Here is a 20,342-nt window from a genome sequence, read left to right on the forward strand (position 1 = left end):
TTAAAATGGCTGCCGGAAATGATTGAGTATAATTTTTTTGGGTCAAACATCCCATTCTGCACTACTCTACAACTGGAAAAAGGTATGTTTCCCATATGGGTATCAAATGTCTCGGCCCGCTGGACAGATTTCAATGCCACATTGAACACGGATCTTGGCCGCATACTCCTGGACCCTGCCAGATATTTCCCCGTGGCAGTTGATGCAAAGAATTCGGGACTCGCCTCGCCAAACGTAGTAAAAAGAGAGAAGAAAAAATATGGAAAAGATTGTGTGGCGCGAAGAACGTCCAGATAGTTGCCAGACCCCGAGAGGTTCCGTGGCCTCTGGGCAAGCTTGAGTTTTGACCAAAGTCAAGACACGCCGGGCTGAAGGGGAAGCGTGGGCAATGGTGCGCCATGACGTCTGCAAAGGTCGGAAGCCAAGCCGAGCCCGCCGTTTTTGGAAAAAGAAAATGCAAGGACTTCATGAAAAGGGGGTATGCCGCGAGCTGATCATAGCTGTAAAATAAAATAAAAAGACGTGCAATGCACGCCAGAAAAAAGGGGGGGGTGGGGGGTCCATGTCGCGGCAACAGGTACCGAAGGAACGTAAAAGTGGCCGTCTCAACAGGCCGACAATGTTGCATCCCTGGCTCAGCGTCGGCGATGGGGCAGCTGATTCAGCTTGAGGCGACTAGTCCTCCAGCCCTCATACCACTGCTCCCTGCTGGCTTCGCGGAGCTCGGAACGCCACTCGCTGAAAACGGCCTCCTTTAGGCGAGTAAAGTCACAATGGTCCTCGTTGTACGGGTCTGCGAACCCCCAAGGAAATTGTCGGCCGACGACACCAGGCTCGTACAGATCAGGGCTGATAATCGAGAGTGGCAAGAAAGGAGTCTCGTCCACTTTCGAGTCCTCCTGCGCCTTGTGGCGGCGGATAGACTGGGTTGACTGTCGCTTGGAGTTTGGCGACGAAGGGGGTGAGGACTTTGGCGCCCGGTCGCTCGCGTTGCTGACATCGTCCTCATCCTCCTCCGCAATGCGACTCGAAGTCACACTATCAGTATCCTCGTCTAATCCAAGAGACTCTAGTGGGTCCAGGTTACATTGCTTAAAGGTTTCCCATACAGCCTTCTTGAGTACGTTCATATGCTTTGTCGCCACAGTGTCTGCTTTTGAAATGACGGGGATGACTGTCGTTTTGCCCTGGAGCAGACGCAGTAGCTGCATGTCCAGGTCCTCATCGAGACAGCCGACGACGCGCATGTGTGGCGCCTGGCCGTTTGTGAGACCGGCGAGACTTCGACTGGCGGCGACATTTCTGTCCAACCTGCTGGGGTCCAGAATAAGGAAGGCTGCGTGGATGTGGGTGTCTTGGACGCCTGGGGACCGCACAACCTTCATCTCCTCGGCAAAGGTCTCTTCGAACTTGCTTTCGAGGAATGAGTTGAGCTCTCGAAGCTGCAAATCCACGACGTTCTTCTCCAAGCCCTCTGAGTCCCACAGAGTCAGGCCAATCCGCTCTCCGTCCATTTCGGTCTCCAAAAAGTGGGGGATGAAGTTGCCAGAGCTGGGGGCTGGCATTTTGAAATCATCCTCCTCTGCCTTGTGTGTTCGCTTCTTGGCGGGTAAGGCGAGGGCTGTTTTGAGGAACTCAAGGAAAGACGTCTTGCCCGAGTCACGCGTGCCAAGAATCAGGATGCTGCAGGGTGTCAGTCAGTTGAGTGCGACAGGTTGGGATATGTGACGTACTTGAAAGGCGTGGGATCCTTTCTGCGTCGGACTCGCCTGGGGCTGTTAATGGTGCTGACTGCGCTGCTGGCGTAGCTATATCGGCCACGATGGGCCATACTCTCAGTACGAGCATAGGGGTCGAAAGCGTTGGCTGGGATGGGGGGGATGGGAACCGCCGAGGCCACGGCTCTCGCATTGGGCGACTGATCGTAGGAAGAATCGGGACGCAAGTCTGAGCCGAAGGACTTTGAGAGTTGTTCGGTGTGATTGGCGAACTCGGGCAGCTTGGGGGGAATGCGAGAAGCAGCGGCGCGCTGCCTCTCGAGCTCAGCCTCTCTAAGGGCCTGGGCCTTCCTGCCCTTGCTGCCAAACTCGCCGCTCTTGCTGCGTTTGAGCAACATTCCGAAACTAGGTCGACGAGTTTCTTGGGACTCGCTCATTTGTTCTGGCCGCGAGAGGTAGCCGCAGGCTGGCCGTCGGTCGTGAAGAAAACGTGTTAGGCGCTGGTTGATTCTCTGCTGAGACTCTGAACGAAGGAAGGCGCAAATGTGAAGCGCAGATATCGTGCGCTGACCTGGGTCGCGTTCGTCTTGGAGTCGCGGTCGCGGTGACGTGGAGTTGGTAAGTAGCCCCTATTGCTTGCGCGGAGAGAGAGACCTGAGCAAGAGGTAGCGAGTGAGCGAACGAGCGACAATGGAACGTGTAAGGTGAAGAAGTAAAGAGGTCGTCAATCGCACAAACGGCAGAGCCTCGTATGCAAAGGAGACGTCAGCCAGCTGTTGGACAGGACGAATGAAGGGAAGGATTGGACTTGACGGAGAGGGACGCACTCTTGGCTGTCGAAGTGTCCACGACTGGAGGTACGGCAGAGGAGGATCAGCGCCTCCTGGGCCTGGGCAACAATGAAAGCGGCCCCAGACAGCTTCCACTTCCAGACTCCAATGGCTCCAGGTCCGGCACCAGTCCAAACCCGGCCCAGCGGGGCCACGACAGGGCCGGGGCTAGCTGCTTCCGGCGTCGCTCACATGGGCGACGGGCTGCAGGGTCCAACCAAGCTTTCCACAGTCATCATTGACCTGTTGAAGCTCCAGTAGTTTCGTCGGGCAGATAGATATGGGAATTATGTAGTCGAGGTCCACGATTGCATGATTGCAATCCACAAGCCCAGGTTACAAGTGCCGTTCAGGGCGTGCGCTGTCGATTGTTACAGAGCGCAACCGCGTGGCTGTCTCTGACAAACACAGCGTCAAATCTGTCTCACTAGTTGCACGATAGCGTCTGGGGAATGACTCGAACAATCTGTATGGCTTCGGATTCCAGAACCTTTCTTATACGATTCGACCCTCCATCGTGGCCTTTTACTTTTATTTCATCTTGTCTATTGTTGAAGTCGGGGACGCTGGTAATCTCCAGCGATTTCGTCCCAAGCCCGGTTTGCTGTCAATTTGAGGTACCCAAGCACTGGACCGAGATAGGCTCACTGCAGCCTCTCGCGGTGTACTTGTACCACGTCGTGCTGGGCTCGAAATTGGCATCGAACATTTTCGTGGTTGCCACCGGGTCTACGCATGCTTTGCAGGCAGTTTTGTTTCAAGTATCTAACACAATGGAAACATTCCGAATGCTGCTCAAAGAAATGTGCCTACGACGACGTTGTTATAGCCCGTAGCCGCTATAGCGTCCACAAGCGACACAAGATGGCTGCCAACATGAAACGCAGAGACGTGGTTCAGCCCGCCAATCACATCCCCCTCCCCTGGTGTCTGCAGCTGAAATCTGATGCCCCTTTATATTGCAGATTGGGCCCACCCAGGCGCGTCTACAGACTACACCCATCGAATCAATCTGCACTCGGGGTACCGGTATTGCTCTTTGACAAAATTGACACCTCGCGTGGTCGATAAATTGCGTATCCCGAAGAGGGGCCTCGCACGGTCGCACCTCGTTGACGATTCTCGTTGATTTGCCAGAGACTCAGAGTGGATATAATATTTCTAGATACAGTATGCTATCTACAGCCCCTGCCAGGACACAGTGCCCAAAACGCCCAGCTGAGTTAAAAACCAAAGCCCGAGGGACTGCATGTGCAGATGCCCTCTCTACACTCTAATCAACCCTCAAAGACATCGCCTTGCAATTCGACGCCGTACTCGGATGCCATCTCCCGCATGCGCTGCTCCATCGCGTCTTCCATGTTGCTGCCGAGACCGAGCCACGCCCTGGCCATGTAGAAGTAAAAAGCGACGTCGGACGCCGTCATGACCACCTTGAAGATCAAGTGTCGAAAGGCATTGCTCAGACGGTGGTCCCAGGATAGCTTGGGGTCCTGGTAGAGACTGGAGCTCGCCCACTCTCCCATCATCTTCAGCCGGTTCACGGGCGAGCCCATGTACTGGTTGTTTCCTTGGACGATGCGCATGTTGCGTCCCAGGAAGAGAAGTTCCTTGGGCCACTTGTCCTCGTCCGCCAGCATGTCCCGTACGCCCTGCTTCATCTTCTGCTGAATGGCGTAGGACCGTTCCGACGGTGTCATGTTCTCCATGCCGGCGTCAATCTTCTCGCCCCCCTCGTACGGGCGCAGGAGAGTGGCGGTGGAGAACAGGTCGGGCGACTTGATGCCCCATTTCTCCGTCACGTCGGCAATCGTCTTGTTGTCAAACGTCATGAGTGCCTTCCAGAGCACGCTGTACTGGTGGCGGAACTCGTCCGTCAGGTAGACATAGAGGCCGTGGTCGATCAGGACGAGCTCTGCCTTGCCGCTGGGGAGACGTCGGATGAAGATGTTGCCCGGATGGGGGTCGCAGTGTACAACACCCCACTTGTAGATCTGCGCCGAGAACAGATCGACCATGGTCGTCATGACCTCCTTGGTCGAGACCCCGAGACCACCTTTGCCGCGCGGTCCCTTCCAGCTGTCACGGTTGGGCTTGAGACTCTCGTTCAAGGCCTTTGTGCGCGCTTCCCTCCGCAGGGCATCCATATCAGCGGGCGGTAGAGGCTTGCCGGCACCTGGCGACCCCTGTCCATACCCTCCTAGCCACCTTGAGGTCAAGGTCTTCTTATCCCACAGTCTGACACCTTCTATCCACTCCGTCGTCAAGACTCTCTTCGAGGTGAGCTCTGGGTAGACGGTGGGAATGTACACCCGGCCATTGAGCTTTTTCTCTTGCTGAATCAGCGCGCGCATCGTCTCCGAGTTCTGCGCCTCGTTCTCAAAGTCCATCTCTAGCTCTAGACGCTCGATGATAAAGGGAACAAGCTTGTAGTAAGGAATGTCAAACCATTTGGAGTAGATCCACGTCACAGTCCTAGACGCATGTGAGCACATATCAAACGAGGGGACAACCTAACCACGACTTACTTGAAAGACCAAAGATCCATGGATCTTTGCTTGCTAATCTCGCGCTTCTGCACCTTGATCGCAACCTCTCGGCCATCGGTCAACTTCGCCCAATGCACCTGTGCGACGCTGGCGCTGGCCTTGGCCTTGCGCTCCATCACGCCGTATCCCTCCTTGCCGGTGAAGCTGACACCAAAGACCTCCTCGACGCTCTTGCCAAAGTCCTCTCGGATGACTGCCTCCACGTCCTTCCAGTCATCCTGCGGCGCATCGTCAAACATTTGCGCAAACATCTTCTGGAACTCCGGGGGCAGCACCGCGCTCTGCATCGCAATCGCCTGGCCAACCTTGAGGTAGAGGCCGCCATTGTCCTGCAGGAGGTGGAAGAGGCGCCGGGCGCTTCGCGCGTGCAGGTCCTGAATGTCGCCGCCCACCCAGGGGTTGGGCCGAAAGTTCATCTTGTAGTCGAGCGCCACAATCAGGCCCGTGGAGAATGTCCGCGCGGAGCGCAGCAGCCCAAAGGAGAAAAGCTGGCCGTCAGCGACATAGACCACGCCGCCGACGCCTGCAAGAAGAAGCAGTCTCCGCCCCCATCGCCGCCCCTTCTTGTATTCCTTCGCTGCCTTGGGGGCACCTAGCTCACTGGGCGACGGTGGTCGGAGGGGCTGGAAGGGACCGCTCGACTGAAATCGCCGGGGGATGAGGGCGATGGAACTGGGTTGCGCGTGGCACCGCCGAGGGATGGCGCGCGCGAGGCCCCGCGAGGCACCTAACATGTTCTGGCGGAACATGTGGCTGCCGTTGGGCTTCTTCGTCATCAGCGGAAAGGGATGATGGTGGTTAAGGGAATGGTCTAGACGCAAAGCTAAAATTGATTAATTATCAAGGGTTCAGGTCCAGGTCCATGACGTATGTCCATGGCCCGAGTCGGCATTGGAATTGCCCGCCATTTAATTCCGAAGCCGAGTCTCCGTCTGTCAATTGATAATGGTTGGCTACCCGGGACCTATGTACACTTGCCGAGTTAACATCGAAGCTGCTGGTGACTATTCAAATATCAGGATCAGTGGCATGTCTTATTATTATAATGTTATCATGCTGGAGAAGTAAGCCGTTAAATCTCTGCCCACAACATGGCAAACCGCTCAAGCAGGTCCTCGTCATTCCCCAGCGCCGTCTCCAGCAATTCGTACGCGTTGTCCCATCCCCTTTGCTGCATCCCTCGCACACCACGACTCAACTTGTCTATAAACCAAGCTCTTGACACCGAGCCTGGTGCAGACGTAATCGCTCCCACAATGATCTGGCATGAAGTCAAGTCCATGAAAAAACACGATCTACCGGGCAGACTCTCCATTTCCGCCTTCAACTCATCTGCCAGCGCGGCACACGTGCTCTTATCCACTTCAAGAGGCCACGATAAAGTGGACAACAACCGATTGGCCTTGGCAGAGCATCTCACGTACGGATTCCTGTGTGCTTCTAGCGCAACGGTGCGCTGACAGATAATCTCAGAGATCCCTGCTATCGCATCGACCTCGTCCCGTCTGTAGCCGTACTGCCTGTGCATGCGGACCATTCTCCGGAGCAGCACCACGTGGGACGCCAATGCCGACGTAGTGATGATGATTCCATCGGCGTGGTGCTCGAGGAGGTCCACGAGGTTGGGATGGTACACTCGGGGGAAGCCGATGATATTGTTGACGGTGTCGCTGCTCCAGGATTAGTTGCCACAGCCTTGCATCGTTCAGAACTCCGGTGACCTACAGAATTATGAGATCCGTGAACAATGCCGGTAAGCTAGCGATTCCATGAGCCTGCCGCGCCTTGATCGTCTGTGCGAGACCATTCATGTGTACTTCCCATGCTGCGTCGTTCCGCACCATGCGCTCGCTCAGGGCCATGGTCAGCACAGCGCCAAAGAACCCATTAGAGTACGTGTCGTTGGACGAGACCCGACTTATGACCATGGCGGTTGCTCTATGTGAATGCATCTCTGACCTCAACTTGCACTCCAAGTCGGGCGACCAATACCGAACGGCTGTAGCCATGGTAGCTTCGACGAAGGCTGGCTCCGATGCCATCGTGTCCAGCCATAGCTTGTCGTGCTCGTCCCCGGGCAGGTTTCTGTCGTGAAGGAATATGACGGACCAGGATTCGTTGACTGGACAACTCAATTAGCTCACCAATGGGCAGGGACATCCACACGGGACGGAACCCACGCAGTTCGGCGGCGTGCTGCTTGTCAGCCTTGGACGTCGCGATGGACAGCGCTATCGCCAGACTACTACTTGACAGCTGGGTCTCGAGCGAGCACGGCGAGTCCAGCTTCTGCACCGCGCGCGTTGATTTTCCAGGTTTGCTAGCATCTGCTTCTGCTTTGAGTCGCCTTCGATTCGCAAAGTTCGTCTTTGTGACGTGGCCCCTCACTCGCTTAGCCGCCTTTTTCGACAGACTTGACGCCCCTGTCGTGTTGAGGAATACAAAATTACTTGGTGTCATTCTGGGTAACCGTTTTTGGATAATGAGATTCTCTGCAACTCAAAGGTACTAAGGGGGGTGAGGGAGGGCGAAGCCTATGTAAGCCATGGAGAACAAGTAAGCGTTGACTAATAGGGATCAGCGAGAAGGGTCATACTCGAATAGGAAAATCAATTTTTGGTGGAGTGCCAAGCTGCATGCCACGCTGCTGCTTATGCGGTCTACATACGTTTAATACATCGGCTAACCATTCTTGTATATTCAGATTGAGATTCTTTCATGTACATGATTGTGTAATCTCGCCAGACGACAATGGTCAAGCGGATTGTAGGAATTTGACTAGGCGGGCATGGATATGACATCGCAGAGCGCGCCTTGATGCTTCTTAATGTATATAAAGCGGTTGTCAGTTGCGGTTGTCGATGCATGGCGACATCTACACAGTCATCAGCTTGCAACATTCGACATTCATACCACGTGGTAATCCTTGACCATGGCTTCTCAGTGGATCCTCGCAAACCAAGACGGCTTTGAAAACGCACTTGAGTTCCAGCAAAACATCCCGATTCCCACGGCTGCAGACCTTGGTCCAAAGGAGGTGCTCGTGGAGCTACGTGCTGCTAGCCTGAACTACCGGGAGCTGGTCATTGCCGGACCTATGGTGCGTATAAAAACCCGCCAAAGGCAGAGACATCTGACTGATATCTCCAGGGCGTCAACGGCCCCATCAAGCCTCCCGTCGTCCCTGGCTGCGACGGCGCGGGGATCATCAAGGCAGCCGGTTCCGATGTGGTCAAATTTCAAGTTGGCGATCGAGTCGTCACCCACAACGATGCCGACGTGAATAGGGACGGTGACGATAAGGTATTTACGTTCGCCGAGGCTACCTCAGCCATGGGCCAAGGCGCAGACGGCACTTTGCGAACGCACGGCGTTTTTCACCAGAACGCAGTGGTTCATGCCCCTAAGACGTTGGAGTTTCTTGCTGCCTCAACGCTGACCACCACCTGGGTCACGGCGTGGAACGCATACTTTGGCCTCGAAAGCCGCAAGCTCACACCCGAGTCGTGGGTTTTGATCCAGGGAACAGGTGGTGTGAGCGTGGCGGCGGTACAGATCGCCGTCGCGTTTGGCGCCAATGTCGTGGCAACCACGTCAACGGAGGAGAGGGCATCTCGACTGAAGGCCCTGGGCGCCGTCGCTGTGCTCAACTACCGCACCGATGCCGACATCTGGGGCCAAAAGGCCCGTGCGCTGACCCCGAACGGGCGAGGATTCGACCACATTCTGGATGTCGGAGGCAACGAGACCTTGGCGCACTCGCTGAAAGCTGTGCGCGCGGAGGGTGTCATATCCCTGATAGGCGCCGTTGGGGCAGCATCCGCTGAGACGGTGCCCATGGTCCTGGCGTTGCCTCACACGTGCATCGTGCGAGGCTTCATCGCCGGCACTCGCCGGCAGTTTCAAGATCTCAACCGCTTCATTGATGAGAAGAAGATCCAGCCGGCTGTCGATGATGTCGTATTTGACCTGGCAGATGCCAAGGATGCCTACCGCCGGCTGAAGGAGAAGAAGCACTTTGCAAAGGTCCTCATCAACATCGAGCAATCAGTGCCGTGAGCGGTGCTTATACACAAAGGCAAGCCTTTCTTTAGTGGCGCAACATCGATACGTGTCTGTTGCGAAGGGCGGCGTGGGATAAGGACACGACAATGTTCGAGGTGTGCTGGAAGGTATCGGTCTTTGACGGAGCCGAGTTTCAAGAAATAATCATGCTTATTACCGGTTCCCAACTGTGATCTCCGTAGGTATCGCGTGCTTGATGAGTCGGAAACCGCCGCGTGGTTGTGAGTCGCGACTTGCGAAGTTGCGAGAGCCAGGCTCCAGGCTCCAGCCGACCGGTTACGGATGCAGAATGCGTCATGCCGGCCCGCAGGTCCGCCAAGGCATTGGTAGTGCCACTTTTGTTTCCGCTCTCATCAAATGCCACGGCTTGGCCATTCCCGATGGCTGTGTCGTCGCATCAACGTCTCGCAACGAGTCGAACCACTCATGATGAGCGCAGAGGCAAGGAAAAAGCAGGAAAAGATTTGCAGGGCGACGAGTTGAGACAGCTGCACAGTTCATGATACATGCTTGCACATCTGACAGATACCAGATATGATCGCTGCCTTGGCGACTAGAAAGACATGACCCCTCTTCTTATCTGGAATTGGCCCGAAATTGCAAGACAGGGAAAGTACCCAGTCGGATCCTGCCTCACTTGTCTCTTGACATCATTGTCTCGGCTTGTTCACTAGCCACATGTATGCATTTCCTGGTTGCTGGTGTTCGTTGTAACAAACATTGAGCAGAGAAGTCAATTCAGTGGTGTTATAGGACATTGGCTGAGTTGTCACTAATATCTAGACTAGTCTACGTGTACTAGGACTTGGCAGGGATTGGCATTGCGCATGATGGACATGAAGCCTGGTTGTAATACGGTCAAGCAGTACCTCGCTTATTTACCTACCCGATGCGACAACTGATTTCCTACGGATGATCAGGCGCGGCATGAAGGCTGCGCCGGACTGTAAAAGCCATCTTCACCTTGACACGCAAGTCAGAAAGCTTCCTAGTTTCCCGGTTTCTCAGCGCCGTTGTCCACGTTATCGCATAGGATGCAGTGGCAGCTGGCTGATTGGCGTCTACAGCTTCAGTGGTGCATCGCTAGGGGAGGAGGCTAGCCTGAAGAGGATTAGACCCCCGCACCAAGAGTCGGGTTCCTGACCCACCTGTACTTTCCCGATCCACTTTCGGGGGATCTCCATTCGCTCCCCTTCTGAGCTCTTGCATCACAGCGCCAAGGCCCAGAATCCCTCGCCAGCCAGTTGGTGCATGTCTGTGGTCCTGTGCCGCCCGACTCCAGGCTTTTGTCGCCCATTGACCCGTCTCCTCCACCTCCAGTCCAGTCAGGCTCCCAGCGCTCGAACTGTCGCCTATCTCTCATTCGCGACGACAACTTCATCGCGACAGAGGCTGCACAAGGTGTCGATCACCGTTCCGCTCATTTCATCACCCTTGGGCGACGCTGCGTTGTACCAGTCAACGCTCGCTCGGTCGCTGGCTCAAGGAAGCGCGACGCTTCTGCCACAGGTCGCACGGATCGCTTTGCACGATTGGTACCAGGACGGCAGCACAGATCGACATGAGGACGACGCGGCAAACGATACAACAATAATCCTCTCACTTAATCCGAATCTTCTTTCTATTCATCGCCACATAGCATCCGGCCTGCTGTCGCCTCGACGACGTGCGCAGCCCTGACGGGCCTCCATCGCCATGAGATTGCGACCCTCCACGCCGCTGTCAGTGGTGCTGGCAGCAGCGTTTGCGTTGCTTCTCCTCTCTGTGCTCTCAGCGCCCATTATTACTTCCATCCCGCTCGGTTCATTCGATGGCTTCACATTTGGCGTCCTCGGGTACTGCAAGCCCGACGGCTCGTGCACGAGCCTGGGCATTGGCTACGACACGGGCAAGCCTCTCCCAGCGTTCTACCTTGGATAGATGCTAATACTTTGCAGACAGCGAGTTGAAGGATAACAATAGTGCTTTCGACATGCCCAACAGTGTGCGAGACACCCTGTCCATGGTCCTCATTCTTCACCCGGTCGCAGCCCTGCTGGTCCTGATCATGTTCATACTCGCTGTCACGTCGCACTTTCACGCGCCTTCTCACTCCTCGCGATACCTACTGGCCTCGTTCGTCTTCACCATCATTACTTTCCTAGTCTGTGCGGCGGCCTTTGTGGTCGATGTGCTTCTGTTCATGCCGCACATGGCCTGGGGCACGTACATCGTGCTTGCGTCGACCATCATGGTGGCCATCAGCGGCGTGGTCACTTGCATGATGCGTCGCTCGCTCATCAGCCGCAAGACTCGCAGAAAGAAGATTGCTGAGAATGCGGAAATGAGTGGCGAGAACTACTACAATCGCGAACCCCCCAAGCCTATGGGCTTCACCGTGGCACCTGCTGTCTCGTCCAGTGGCGCCAACGGTGGCACCGACGCGTTGCCCACGTTCGCCACGTTTGAGCAGCGCAAGAAGGACGACCAAGTCAGCGACGAACATATTCCATTGACGCAACGGAGCCCTTCGGCTGGCCCCCAGCGGAGCCATCCGGGTGACGCTGCCACACTGAGCGACTCAGCAACTCGGATCAACGCTCCTGTGAGGTCTGCTTCGCGCGACAGGTTCGGGACACCCGTTAATGCACCGACCGATGCATACGGCGTGGCCAGAGGTTCCTCTATGGAAAGTATGCGCTCTAGAGGCTCACAACATGCCTACCGTGGAGGCCGGAGTGGTCAAGGCCCGGGCCGCGGCGGTTTCGATATGTACGGTGCACCGTTGAGAGGCAGAGGCGGCCACGGCCCACCAGGTCGAGGCGGATATGCCCCCCGTGGTGGCCGTGGAGGCCGTGGCGGTTATGGACCTCCACCACCTCATCGTGGAGGATATGGACCAGGTCCTATGCGAGGTGGCCGAAACCCGCCACCGCCTGGTCCTGGTTTTGCTGGTCAATATGACCGGCGTCCATCTCCTGCTGATGGCTACGGGCAGCCTGGCCGCCGCATGTCCAATGGTTATACTGACCCGAGTGCGGAGTCGTCGGCACAGAACCTCGCCGGTGGTTATGAAGGGTACCAGGGAAACAGTGCCGAAGCCTACAACTTGCCACGGGCTGAGTCTCCGCCCCCAATGTCAAACGACGGGCGACCGGGTCAGGCTGTCGAGATGGATGCAACATCTGTCCCTGCCAATCCCAACCAGGGGTATCGGCCCTACAACGGCCAGTTGCGGGACAACGATTCAGATGTTGCCGGTATGGTAGGACTGCAGCAGGGTCGATCTCCCGACAGACACGACACGTATATGAGCGGCAGCGTGTACAGCAGTGATGAGTAAGTTTACTTTACATGCCAATACCGCCCGGTACTAACGCTCCCCAGGCCACAGCAGTTTGTCCCAGCTCGCCAGGCTTGGAACGACCAGGGGCGGAGCTCACCACGGACACATTCTCCTCTTCAGGCGCAGCCCTTGCCACAACACGACCAAGCAGAATACTATGAAGATATTGATCCGCGGTTCGCTGCGCCTACACAAGGTCCGCAGCAGGGTTTCCTGCACCCTCATGGCAATGAGCCCATATACGAGGATGTGCACGCGCAAAACAGTGGCGCGCGTAGTCCGGCCGAGTCCGAGAGATCTACCTTTACGTCGATCTCCCAACGAGGTGTGAACCCGCAATGGAACCCGGCTCCTCCAATGCCCCAACACCGAGGGCCTCCACCGCATCGCCAGCAACAACGGCGTCAAGACATGATACTCGACAACCCCGACTTCCAGATTCCTGGACCTCGTAGTGGGGGGCCCAGCGCCACGGCTGGAGGTCTCCACGGAGCTCCTGGCATGATCCCAGGGAGTGCCTACCCAACTGGGCCGCTCTAGAGCCTGGGACTGATTGTGCATTGCTGGCCTTCTACTTTACTTTTCGCGTGTGCACAGGCCCTCCCGATTTTGATCAAATATAACGCTGCCAGTTTGCAGCAAAATGCACCAGCTGCCTTGCCTTGGCTACGTTCCTTTACCGAAACTTTCGCCCAGTACGGGAGCGTCATTTCGCCGCGAGACATTGTCACTTACTTGGCCTCATCCTTACGAATACTCTACGTTTAGACTCTTCTCACCTCACATTGAGTCTTGGGCCCTCTCTATTTCTTTTTTTCCCGGTTGGGTACCCTTCACTTTCTTCTCTTTTCACATTTTTGTTTGCGTTGATAGAGCCGGATGACTGCTGGGGAATGCTGTGTGTTATATGGACATGCGTTGAACGGGCGAATTTGCTCTCTCGGGGATTCTTGGGCCAAAATAAAGTTATTATCATTTGCGTCTATACGTCCTATACCGTTGATCAGCAATGCAGGGACAAAGAGTTGGACGATGGGTTATGGGGGCCGGACCAATGTCAAGGTAGTAAACAGCTGGAATGGACGTTAACGTTTTTTTTTTTTTTTTTTTTTTTTTTGGTTTTTGCGGTTCTCATGTCTTCAATAAACACGCCGAGGGCATTAGTGACCGCGATCAACTGGCAAATACTCTGGCCTTGTATCTCAGCATACATCTCTCTACTTCAGTGTCGCCAGATCATACGACACATCTACTCGGCAACGAACTCGGCTCAAATTTGGTCTGGTCAGGCGAAATTTTCATCGGAATTACTGGTGTCACCTTGCTGAACATGTTTTCCCACCTGCGAGCCACTTCACAAACCCACCAACGGTCGTTACGCGGGGCCTTGCCACGACTCTTGCACGAGTCTACTTCACAGTCGCATCGGTAACGTTCAAGAGACGAACCGAGGCAGGGACTAACTAAGCTGGAGTCAAGGGAAACCGACTGGAGCGAGACTTTTGGTGGAGAAATATATCGTCTGCGGCAGAGCAAATGCCAGTGTTGTTCTGCTTGTTCTGTGGTCGAGGACCCGGATCGAGGTAGGTCGCTCTTTCCGCACAGGTTTAGAGCTGGAGTGACTGGCTCTTTGTACGGAAAGAGGCAGCCCAAGCTGCTCCTGCATTAAAGTCTCGAGGCCAGCCTCGAGTCGTTGTCTTGCGGCCCTCAATTCACGCTCGTCTGGTCTCCCCTGCGTCTTGGCTCACTTCACTCTCGGCTGAGATATGTGAGCTGGGAGGGCTACTACTACTTTCAACCTCCTCTTCGCCTTTTCTCGTTCATTTTACAATTTGATAACGGGATAGCTGCCTTGAGCGTTCCCTGACATTTCTTCTCACCACTCTTTCAAGAGCCCATGGGTAGCTACCGAAAACTCCTTCACCTACAACGCAAACAGCTGATTTGGACCTTCCACGGCTCATCCACCATTTCGTTGCCATACCGACCAGTTTCTTCCTTCCGCAGCATTATGATGGAAACAATGTTTTCTTCCACTGCGACGTGTTTCTCAACCGTCAGTTCTGGCAATGTTGCAAAGACACAACCCACATATACGACGGCCGGGACCATCTACAACCCAAGTACCGTGCAACCGCTTCAAGCTCCTGTTCGTCGCGGCCGCCTGTCCAAGTGGCCTGCGGGAGGCTACCAGACCGACCTGAGTCTGCTCCCCAAGTCATTCTTAGCCGCTCTGCCGTTGCCCAACAGCTCTCCCATCAGAACAAACCCCGAGCAGTACTCGCCCTTGCAACAAAACTACGACCGCGCTGTCAACCCGGCTCTGTTCAACGACACAGACCACACCATGGCCAAGGTCTACCCGCAGAAGCTGTCTTTTGACTGCGAGCTACCCTCGATCAATGCACCATCTCGCGACGTCGAAGCGAGCGTTGACGGCGGCGAGAGACCTGCGCTTTTGTATAATAGCGACGAGAGTAACACTGATGATGAGTTCATCAACATGGACCCATTGACTGGCATGACATTCAAGTCTCTCCAGAATCTGGCCTCCTATCCCAATCCCAGTCAGAAGAGAGCTCGCAAGGCGCTGCAGGGCGTGAAACCAGCCAGCCTCAACATTGGCGCCCACGGTCATCCCACTTCGTCTCCAAAAAAGACTGAATTGGGCTCAATTGGATTGCCCAAAAAGGTTGGCAATGCAACTACGAGGCAACTAGCCGCTCCAGCCGCAGGAAGAACTAACAGCAGCCAGGCAAACAACACGGCGGTGCCGTGTCCCTTTGACGGCCCGGATGATGTTGCAAACAGTTACAACCACAAACAATCCACGTCTGGGTTCCAAGAAGGCTCCGGAGTTCCTCGACCTCTGACTGCTGGGCCTCCTGGTCAACGCCAGTATCGCGCTTCCACGTTTGAGTCCACTCTCAAGGCTCTCCAAACCCGGGCACAGAGGCAAACCCTCGGTGTTGAGTGGGACAGCGGCAACAATAGTCACCGTCCCTCCAGCCTCCTGCGGGATACCGAGGATGATTGGGATCCTTCCACGGGCCGTTCCGTCACGCCATGCCCTGTCTTGGACTCAAAAAGCCCGACTGTTCAATCAGTAGCCACCAGCGTGCTCTATGACTATTCGTTGCCCAAGCCTGAGTATGCCTACAACCTGAACCCTACTTACCACTTCGAAAGCCATAAACAGACCATGACAGATCACGGAGAAGCTGACCAGACGCTGTCTTATCCAGACAAACCCATCGTTGGCGATTCTCGACTGGTAACTGCCACGAACTACCCCACTGCCACGAGTATCCAGGCGCGCAAAGACCTGACGTACACCTACTGGTATGCTGGATCTGGCTTCATGAGCAAGCCCACCGCAGAGGCAGTCGTTGACGCGCGCTTCCGTCGACTTGAGCACTCTTTTGGGGTGATTGGCGACAGACGACCTGGTAAAGCAGAGAACCAGCATCTGCCCATCAGCATTGATGAGGCCAAGAAGATGCCAGTTTCTGATCACGCGCAGCCGCTTCTCAACGCCGCCTTCCAGACGTTGCTGGAGTGGCGCGAGCACCAATGCAGCAACCAGCAGTCTGCTCGCCCGGAACAACATGGGAACAGCTCATAGACTGTACAGTACACCTAGCCTTTGGCATAGCAAGAATTTCGGGGGATGTCAGCAAGACGATATCGGCAGGGAACAAACTACATTATTACGCTGGTCAGGCAAACGGATGGAGTTCGGGGTATTTGAACCTTGCATGCAGAGTTCAGCTTGGGTCATTGTATTTTGATTTCTCGATACGTGGGGGAGATGTATACTTTTGTCGCGAGTCGCTCTATCGTGAGAAGCGGGGTTGGATGGGGGTCTAGGAACAGGGACCATGGCGGTGATTAAGAGTAGGCGAGATACCACAGTGCGATTAAAGAAGAAGAAAAACAGCATTCTTGATTTTGTTGCCAGGTCTAATAATTTAATCAGAGGTGTAACATGAATTAACTTGGAAAGACTGCTCGATAAATATCCCGTCAGCGTCCATGGAGGGTTGTCTCGTGGTGGTGGTCGGCTGTGGCTGCCGAGCCAATGACGTCCGAGCTATGACGTTAGGCGTGAGTCGAGTCGGGGTCGGTCCCTTGAACGCAGTTTGGCGCAAGGTGGAATTTTCCAGAGAAGCCAGCACACGGACCCATCAACGCCCATCCACCCCTCCCTCACCAAAGGCATCGCCAAAGCCAGCCGCGTCGCGTTACGCATTTCACGTCCTGGGGAGACACGAGTGACCCGACGACTACAAGGCAGACACCCGCGCTTGGAAAGGACTCTTCGCTCGCGCCCAACACGATGGTGTACGTTCGACAACGGGAGCTGCCTGCTCTCAAGGAATACAAGTACTCGGCCGTCGACCGGTCGCTCACGTCCAAGTATATCCTCAAGCCGTTCTACACCAATGTTGTCATCAAGTGCTTCCCGATGAGCATGGCGCCCAACCTGATCACCTTGACGGGGTTCATGTTCATAGTGGCCAACTTGATGACGGTGCTATGGTACAGTCCGACGCTCGACCAGGACTGCCCGAGCTGGGTGTATTATAGCTGGGCTATTGGGCTGTTTCTTTATCAGACGTTCGACGCGGTGGATGGATCGCAAGCGTGAGTCGGAAGCGCGAAATCGTCTCATAGGAACGCATGGCTGACGAGTGTCACAGGCGGAGGACGAAACAATCCGGCCCCTTGGGAGAGCTCTTTGATCACGGAGTGGATGCGCTGAATACTGGACTGGGCGTTCTCATTTTTGCTGCGTCACAAAACATGGGCCAGGGCTGGCGAACGGTCGCGACGCTCTTTGCATGTGAGTCTATCTGCGGGAGAGGAGAGGTCCCCCTTTTGACACACGGTTGCTGACGGGTAGCAAAGCCCTTTTCACCTTTTACGTGCAGACGTGGGAGGAGTATCACACCAAGACCCTCACGCTAGGCATCGTCAACGGACCCGTCGAGGGCGTCCTCATCCTTGTCGGTGTCTACGCCATGACGGGCTACTTTGGCGGCGGCCACATCTGGCACCAGTCCATGCTGCGGACATTTGGCGTGCCCGACGACCTCGGCATCCCGTCCGCCATCTACAACCTGTCCTTTGTGGACTGGAACATGGTGCAGGGCGCCATTGTCTGCACGTTTAACACGTACGAGTCCTCGCTCACGGTAATCCGCGCGCGCCGCGCCCAGGGCGACCGCTCACGCTACGCGCTCTTTGGCCTCGTGCCCTTCTTCAGCGTCTGGGCCATGATTGTGTCATATCTGTACCTGCAGCCCAACATCCTGCACAACCACCTCGTGCCCTTTGTCGTCTTTGCCGGCGTCGTCAACGCCTACAGCGTCGGGCAGATGATCACGGCACATCTCGTCAAGCTGCCGTTCCCGTTCTGGAACGTGCTCGGCATCCCGCTCACCTTTGGCGTCTTTGACTCGCTGGGCCCGTTCCTGCAGGAGCACCTGGGCTTCGGCTGGCCGAGCGCGCTCGGCGACGGCGTGTACCAGGTGGCCTTTATGTTCATGATGCTAGGCCTAGCGGTCGGAGTGTACGGCAGCTTCGTCGTGGACGTGATCGTAACGATCTGTGATTACTTGGACATCTGGTGTCTGACCATCAAGCATCCTTACGTCGAAGGGCAGGACGAGAACAGCAAGAAGGCCCAATGAGCTGAACTTGCGTGTGGTAGGTGACGCGCGACCAACTGACCAGGACGCGGATTGGGTAGACCGCAGGGCGGCAGTTAGACGAGACCAGCGGCACTGAAGAACTTGGCTGCCCCTAGTACTCGTTGTGTGGGCTGGATTATATAGATAGAGTGATTTTGAGGGGGGGTGGCGTTGGTAGGACCTAGAACATTTCGTATTTTCATGATTAACGACACATTACGCATTCCTGCTGTTGCTTGCGCCTGCTGCTGAACACCTCACACACAATCATTGCAATGAATCAAAATGTAGACAGCGCGCTTACATCACACATCCGCTGCACATTCAAATATACTCCTGATATTATGTACGTATCCCGAAGAACTCCCAAGTCACGGACAGACAAGCCCACCATGGGCTGATGTCCAAGCCCTAATTCTACCAATGCTAAAACGCCGGAGCCCTCGCAATTTCTTGACCCAGCGCATGTCAACAATGCGCCCCCGATGTAAGTATAAAACCTGCTTCGCCCATCACAAGAGATCATCGGATCCGTGAGACGCGCTTGCATGGATGGCATCGACAACGTCCCTTTCGGAGAACACGGGCCCCTGGCCGTCACACAGGGCCCGTGTCTTGAGATATTCGCTCACGCTCCCAATGTCAATCTGACCCTTTTGGAAGAGCTCGTGCGAGATGATATAGTCCCACGACGCACCGGCCGCAAGTAACCGCTGCCCATCGGCCGTCTGCACAATACGATGGGAGAAGGTCTGGTTATTGTGGCCGGACAGTAGATTCGAGGCAAAGTCGGTCGGGCTATACCGCATGGGGCCCGTCGTCGTGGGGTCCGGCGGTTGCGAGGAGGCCGGCGGCCCGGTGACGCTGCCTGATGTCGCGCGTAGAATCTCATTCTCTGTCATCATCCTGTGCAGGTCGCGTCGTAAACGCTCGTTCTCGGCGGAGGACCGCTGCTGGCTGTTTTCGAGCTCGGCGAGTTTGACCTCGAGATCCTTGACGTGCTTCTCTTTTCGCTCGCGAAACGCTCGCTGACTGCCCGACCGTACATTAGTCTCCAGTCGTCACGCCCGCTTATGGGTCGTAGGCAGGGGGCAGTTGGGTGTCGACCTACGCAGCTCTGTTCTGGGCCTTGCGCTTCTGCTGCGCGGGCGTCATGTTCTCCTCCTCGCTGCCTGCACGCCCGTTGCTGAGGTCGTCCACCTCAGACTTGGCCCGCGCGACAAACTCGCTGGCCGCCTGCTCAATGCTCCCATAGTCGCTCGCTCCGTTGATGCCATTGCTCGTGGGAGGGGCGCCTGACACTGACGGCCGCGGTTGTGCAAAGATGGCTTGGCCTGGAGGCGTTGGAGGACCTCCGGCTGTTGCAGTGAAGCTGGACGAGGCCTGCTGTGGAGGCGGCTGAGAGAAACCCTGTTGCGAAAAGTCGAAGCCGTTGTATCGGTGGTCATTGTGGTGAGGAGGACCATCAAAGTTGTCCTGCAGAGTCCAGTCGTTGTCAGTCATCCGCTACGTACGTACGCACATGGCTGGTCTGCATGACTATATTGCTATGGTAATGCTCAGGCAAGGCGGGGAGCGCAAGTAAGCAAGCAAGCAAGCAAGCTCTCCTCCATGATGTGGAAAGGGTGGGGAGGAGTCAGGGCAGAGCGCGCAAATGTCGATCATGAATCAGTCTCGACTCACAGGTGAGGACGCATTGAAATCGTCGGATGGTGCAGAATGCGAGTGTGACGGGGTCAGCGGTGGGATGGGCATGAACTGGTGGTATGGCTGGGCGGCCGTGAAGTGGAAGTTGCCCGTGAAGTCCATGGTGATGATGGCGACTGTGTCTGGCTGGCAGGTTGGTCGGTCAATGCGGTGCCCAGACGAGATATGTCCGAGGGAGAAAATGCTGCTACGTATACGGATACAATGGAGCTGCTCCGTTGGTGGAAGAGCGACGGTGAGGGCTGTCGCAGCGTCTGCGGCAGAGGTGAAGCCTGGGGGCTGTGGCTGTTTTAAGAGGTCCCGATCAGATTGGTATACCTGTCAGAGGACGGCTGGAGTTGGTGGTTTGAGGCCAGGCCAGACCAGGCCCATTTGGAGGTAGCGTACCACAGTTTGCGACTTTGGGATTGATTGATGGACGATGCCTAGTTTGGTGTGGTCGTTGGGGGGGG

General features: G+C 55.6%; 8 protein-coding genes across 8 annotated transcripts; 4 read left to right on the forward strand and 4 right to left on the reverse strand.

Moving 5' to 3' along the window:
- Positions 1 to 635: 635 nt before the first annotated feature.
- Positions 636 to 2,155, reverse strand: J7T54_002759 (Neuronal-specific septin-like protein; the record flags this gene model as incomplete). Its single annotated transcript, XM_051510380.1, has 2 exons — positions 636 to 1,683; positions 1,734 to 2,155. The coding sequence occupies 2 exons, from the start codon at positions 2,153 to 2,155 to the stop codon at positions 636 to 638; spliced, it is 1,470 nt and encodes a 489-aa protein (XP_051358717.1).
- A 1,670-nt stretch (positions 2,156 to 3,825) lies between these two features.
- On the reverse strand, positions 3,826 to 5,873 carry J7T54_002760 (ABC1 family protein-like protein; the record flags this gene model as incomplete). Its single annotated transcript, XM_051510381.1, has 2 exons — positions 3,826 to 5,023; positions 5,077 to 5,873. 2 exons carry the CDS (start codon positions 5,871 to 5,873, stop codon positions 3,826 to 3,828), a joined length of 1,995 nt encoding a protein of 664 aa, XP_051358718.1.
- Positions 5,874 to 6,169: 296 nt separating this feature from the next.
- Positions 6,170 to 7,557, reverse strand: J7T54_002761 (uncharacterized protein; the record flags this gene model as incomplete). Its single annotated transcript, XM_051510382.1, has 4 exons — positions 6,170 to 6,263; positions 6,522 to 6,767; positions 6,823 to 7,219; positions 7,278 to 7,557. The coding sequence occupies 4 exons, from the start codon at positions 7,555 to 7,557 to the stop codon at positions 6,170 to 6,172; spliced, it is 1,017 nt and encodes a 338-aa protein (XP_051358719.1).
- Positions 7,558 to 8,029: 472 nt separating this feature from the next.
- Positions 8,030 to 9,156, forward strand: J7T54_002762 (uncharacterized protein; the record flags this gene model as incomplete). The annotated part of the gene is made up of 2 exons (XM_051510383.1): positions 8,030 to 8,197; positions 8,248 to 9,156. 2 exons carry the CDS (start codon positions 8,030 to 8,032, stop codon positions 9,154 to 9,156), a joined length of 1,077 nt encoding a protein of 358 aa, XP_051358720.1.
- A 1,701-nt stretch (positions 9,157 to 10,857) lies between these two features.
- Positions 10,858 to 13,027, forward strand: J7T54_002763 (pH-response regulator protein palI/RIM9; the record flags this gene model as incomplete). The annotated part of the gene is made up of 5 exons (XM_051510384.1): positions 10,858 to 11,066; positions 11,146 to 11,834; positions 11,938 to 12,095; positions 12,140 to 12,480; positions 12,529 to 13,027. 5 exons carry the CDS (start codon positions 10,858 to 10,860, stop codon positions 13,025 to 13,027), a joined length of 1,896 nt encoding a protein of 631 aa, XP_051358721.1.
- Positions 13,028 to 14,510: 1,483 nt separating this feature from the next.
- J7T54_002764 (uncharacterized protein) lies at positions 14,511 to 16,112 on the forward strand (the record flags this gene model as incomplete). The annotated part of the gene is made up of 1 exon (XM_051510385.1): positions 14,511 to 16,112. One exon carries the CDS (start codon positions 14,511 to 14,513, stop codon positions 16,110 to 16,112), a length of 1,602 nt encoding a protein of 533 aa, XP_051358722.1.
- A 714-nt stretch (positions 16,113 to 16,826) lies between these two features.
- J7T54_002765 (uncharacterized protein) lies at positions 16,827 to 18,183 on the forward strand (the record flags this gene model as incomplete). The annotated part of the gene is made up of 3 exons (XM_051510386.1): positions 16,827 to 17,134; positions 17,191 to 17,333; positions 17,399 to 18,183. The coding sequence occupies 3 exons, from the start codon at positions 16,827 to 16,829 to the stop codon at positions 18,181 to 18,183; spliced, it is 1,236 nt and encodes a 411-aa protein (XP_051358723.1).
- A 512-nt stretch (positions 18,184 to 18,695) lies between these two features.
- Positions 18,696 to 19,992, reverse strand: J7T54_002766 (uncharacterized protein; the record flags this gene model as incomplete). The annotated part of the gene is made up of 3 exons (XM_051510387.1): positions 18,696 to 19,215; positions 19,295 to 19,659; positions 19,867 to 19,992. The coding sequence occupies 3 exons, from the start codon at positions 19,990 to 19,992 to the stop codon at positions 18,696 to 18,698; spliced, it is 1,011 nt and encodes a 336-aa protein (XP_051358724.1).
- Between the last annotated feature and the right edge of the window lie 350 nt (positions 19,993 to 20,342).

Source organism: Emericellopsis cladophorae (genome assembly GCF_022114955.1).
Source record: "Emericellopsis cladophorae strain MUM 19.33 chromosome Unknown NODE_95_length_46368_cov_113_358706, whole genome shotgun sequence".
Classification (NCBI taxonomy): Eukaryota; Fungi; Ascomycota; class Sordariomycetes; order Hypocreales; family Bionectriaceae; genus Emericellopsis; species Emericellopsis cladophorae.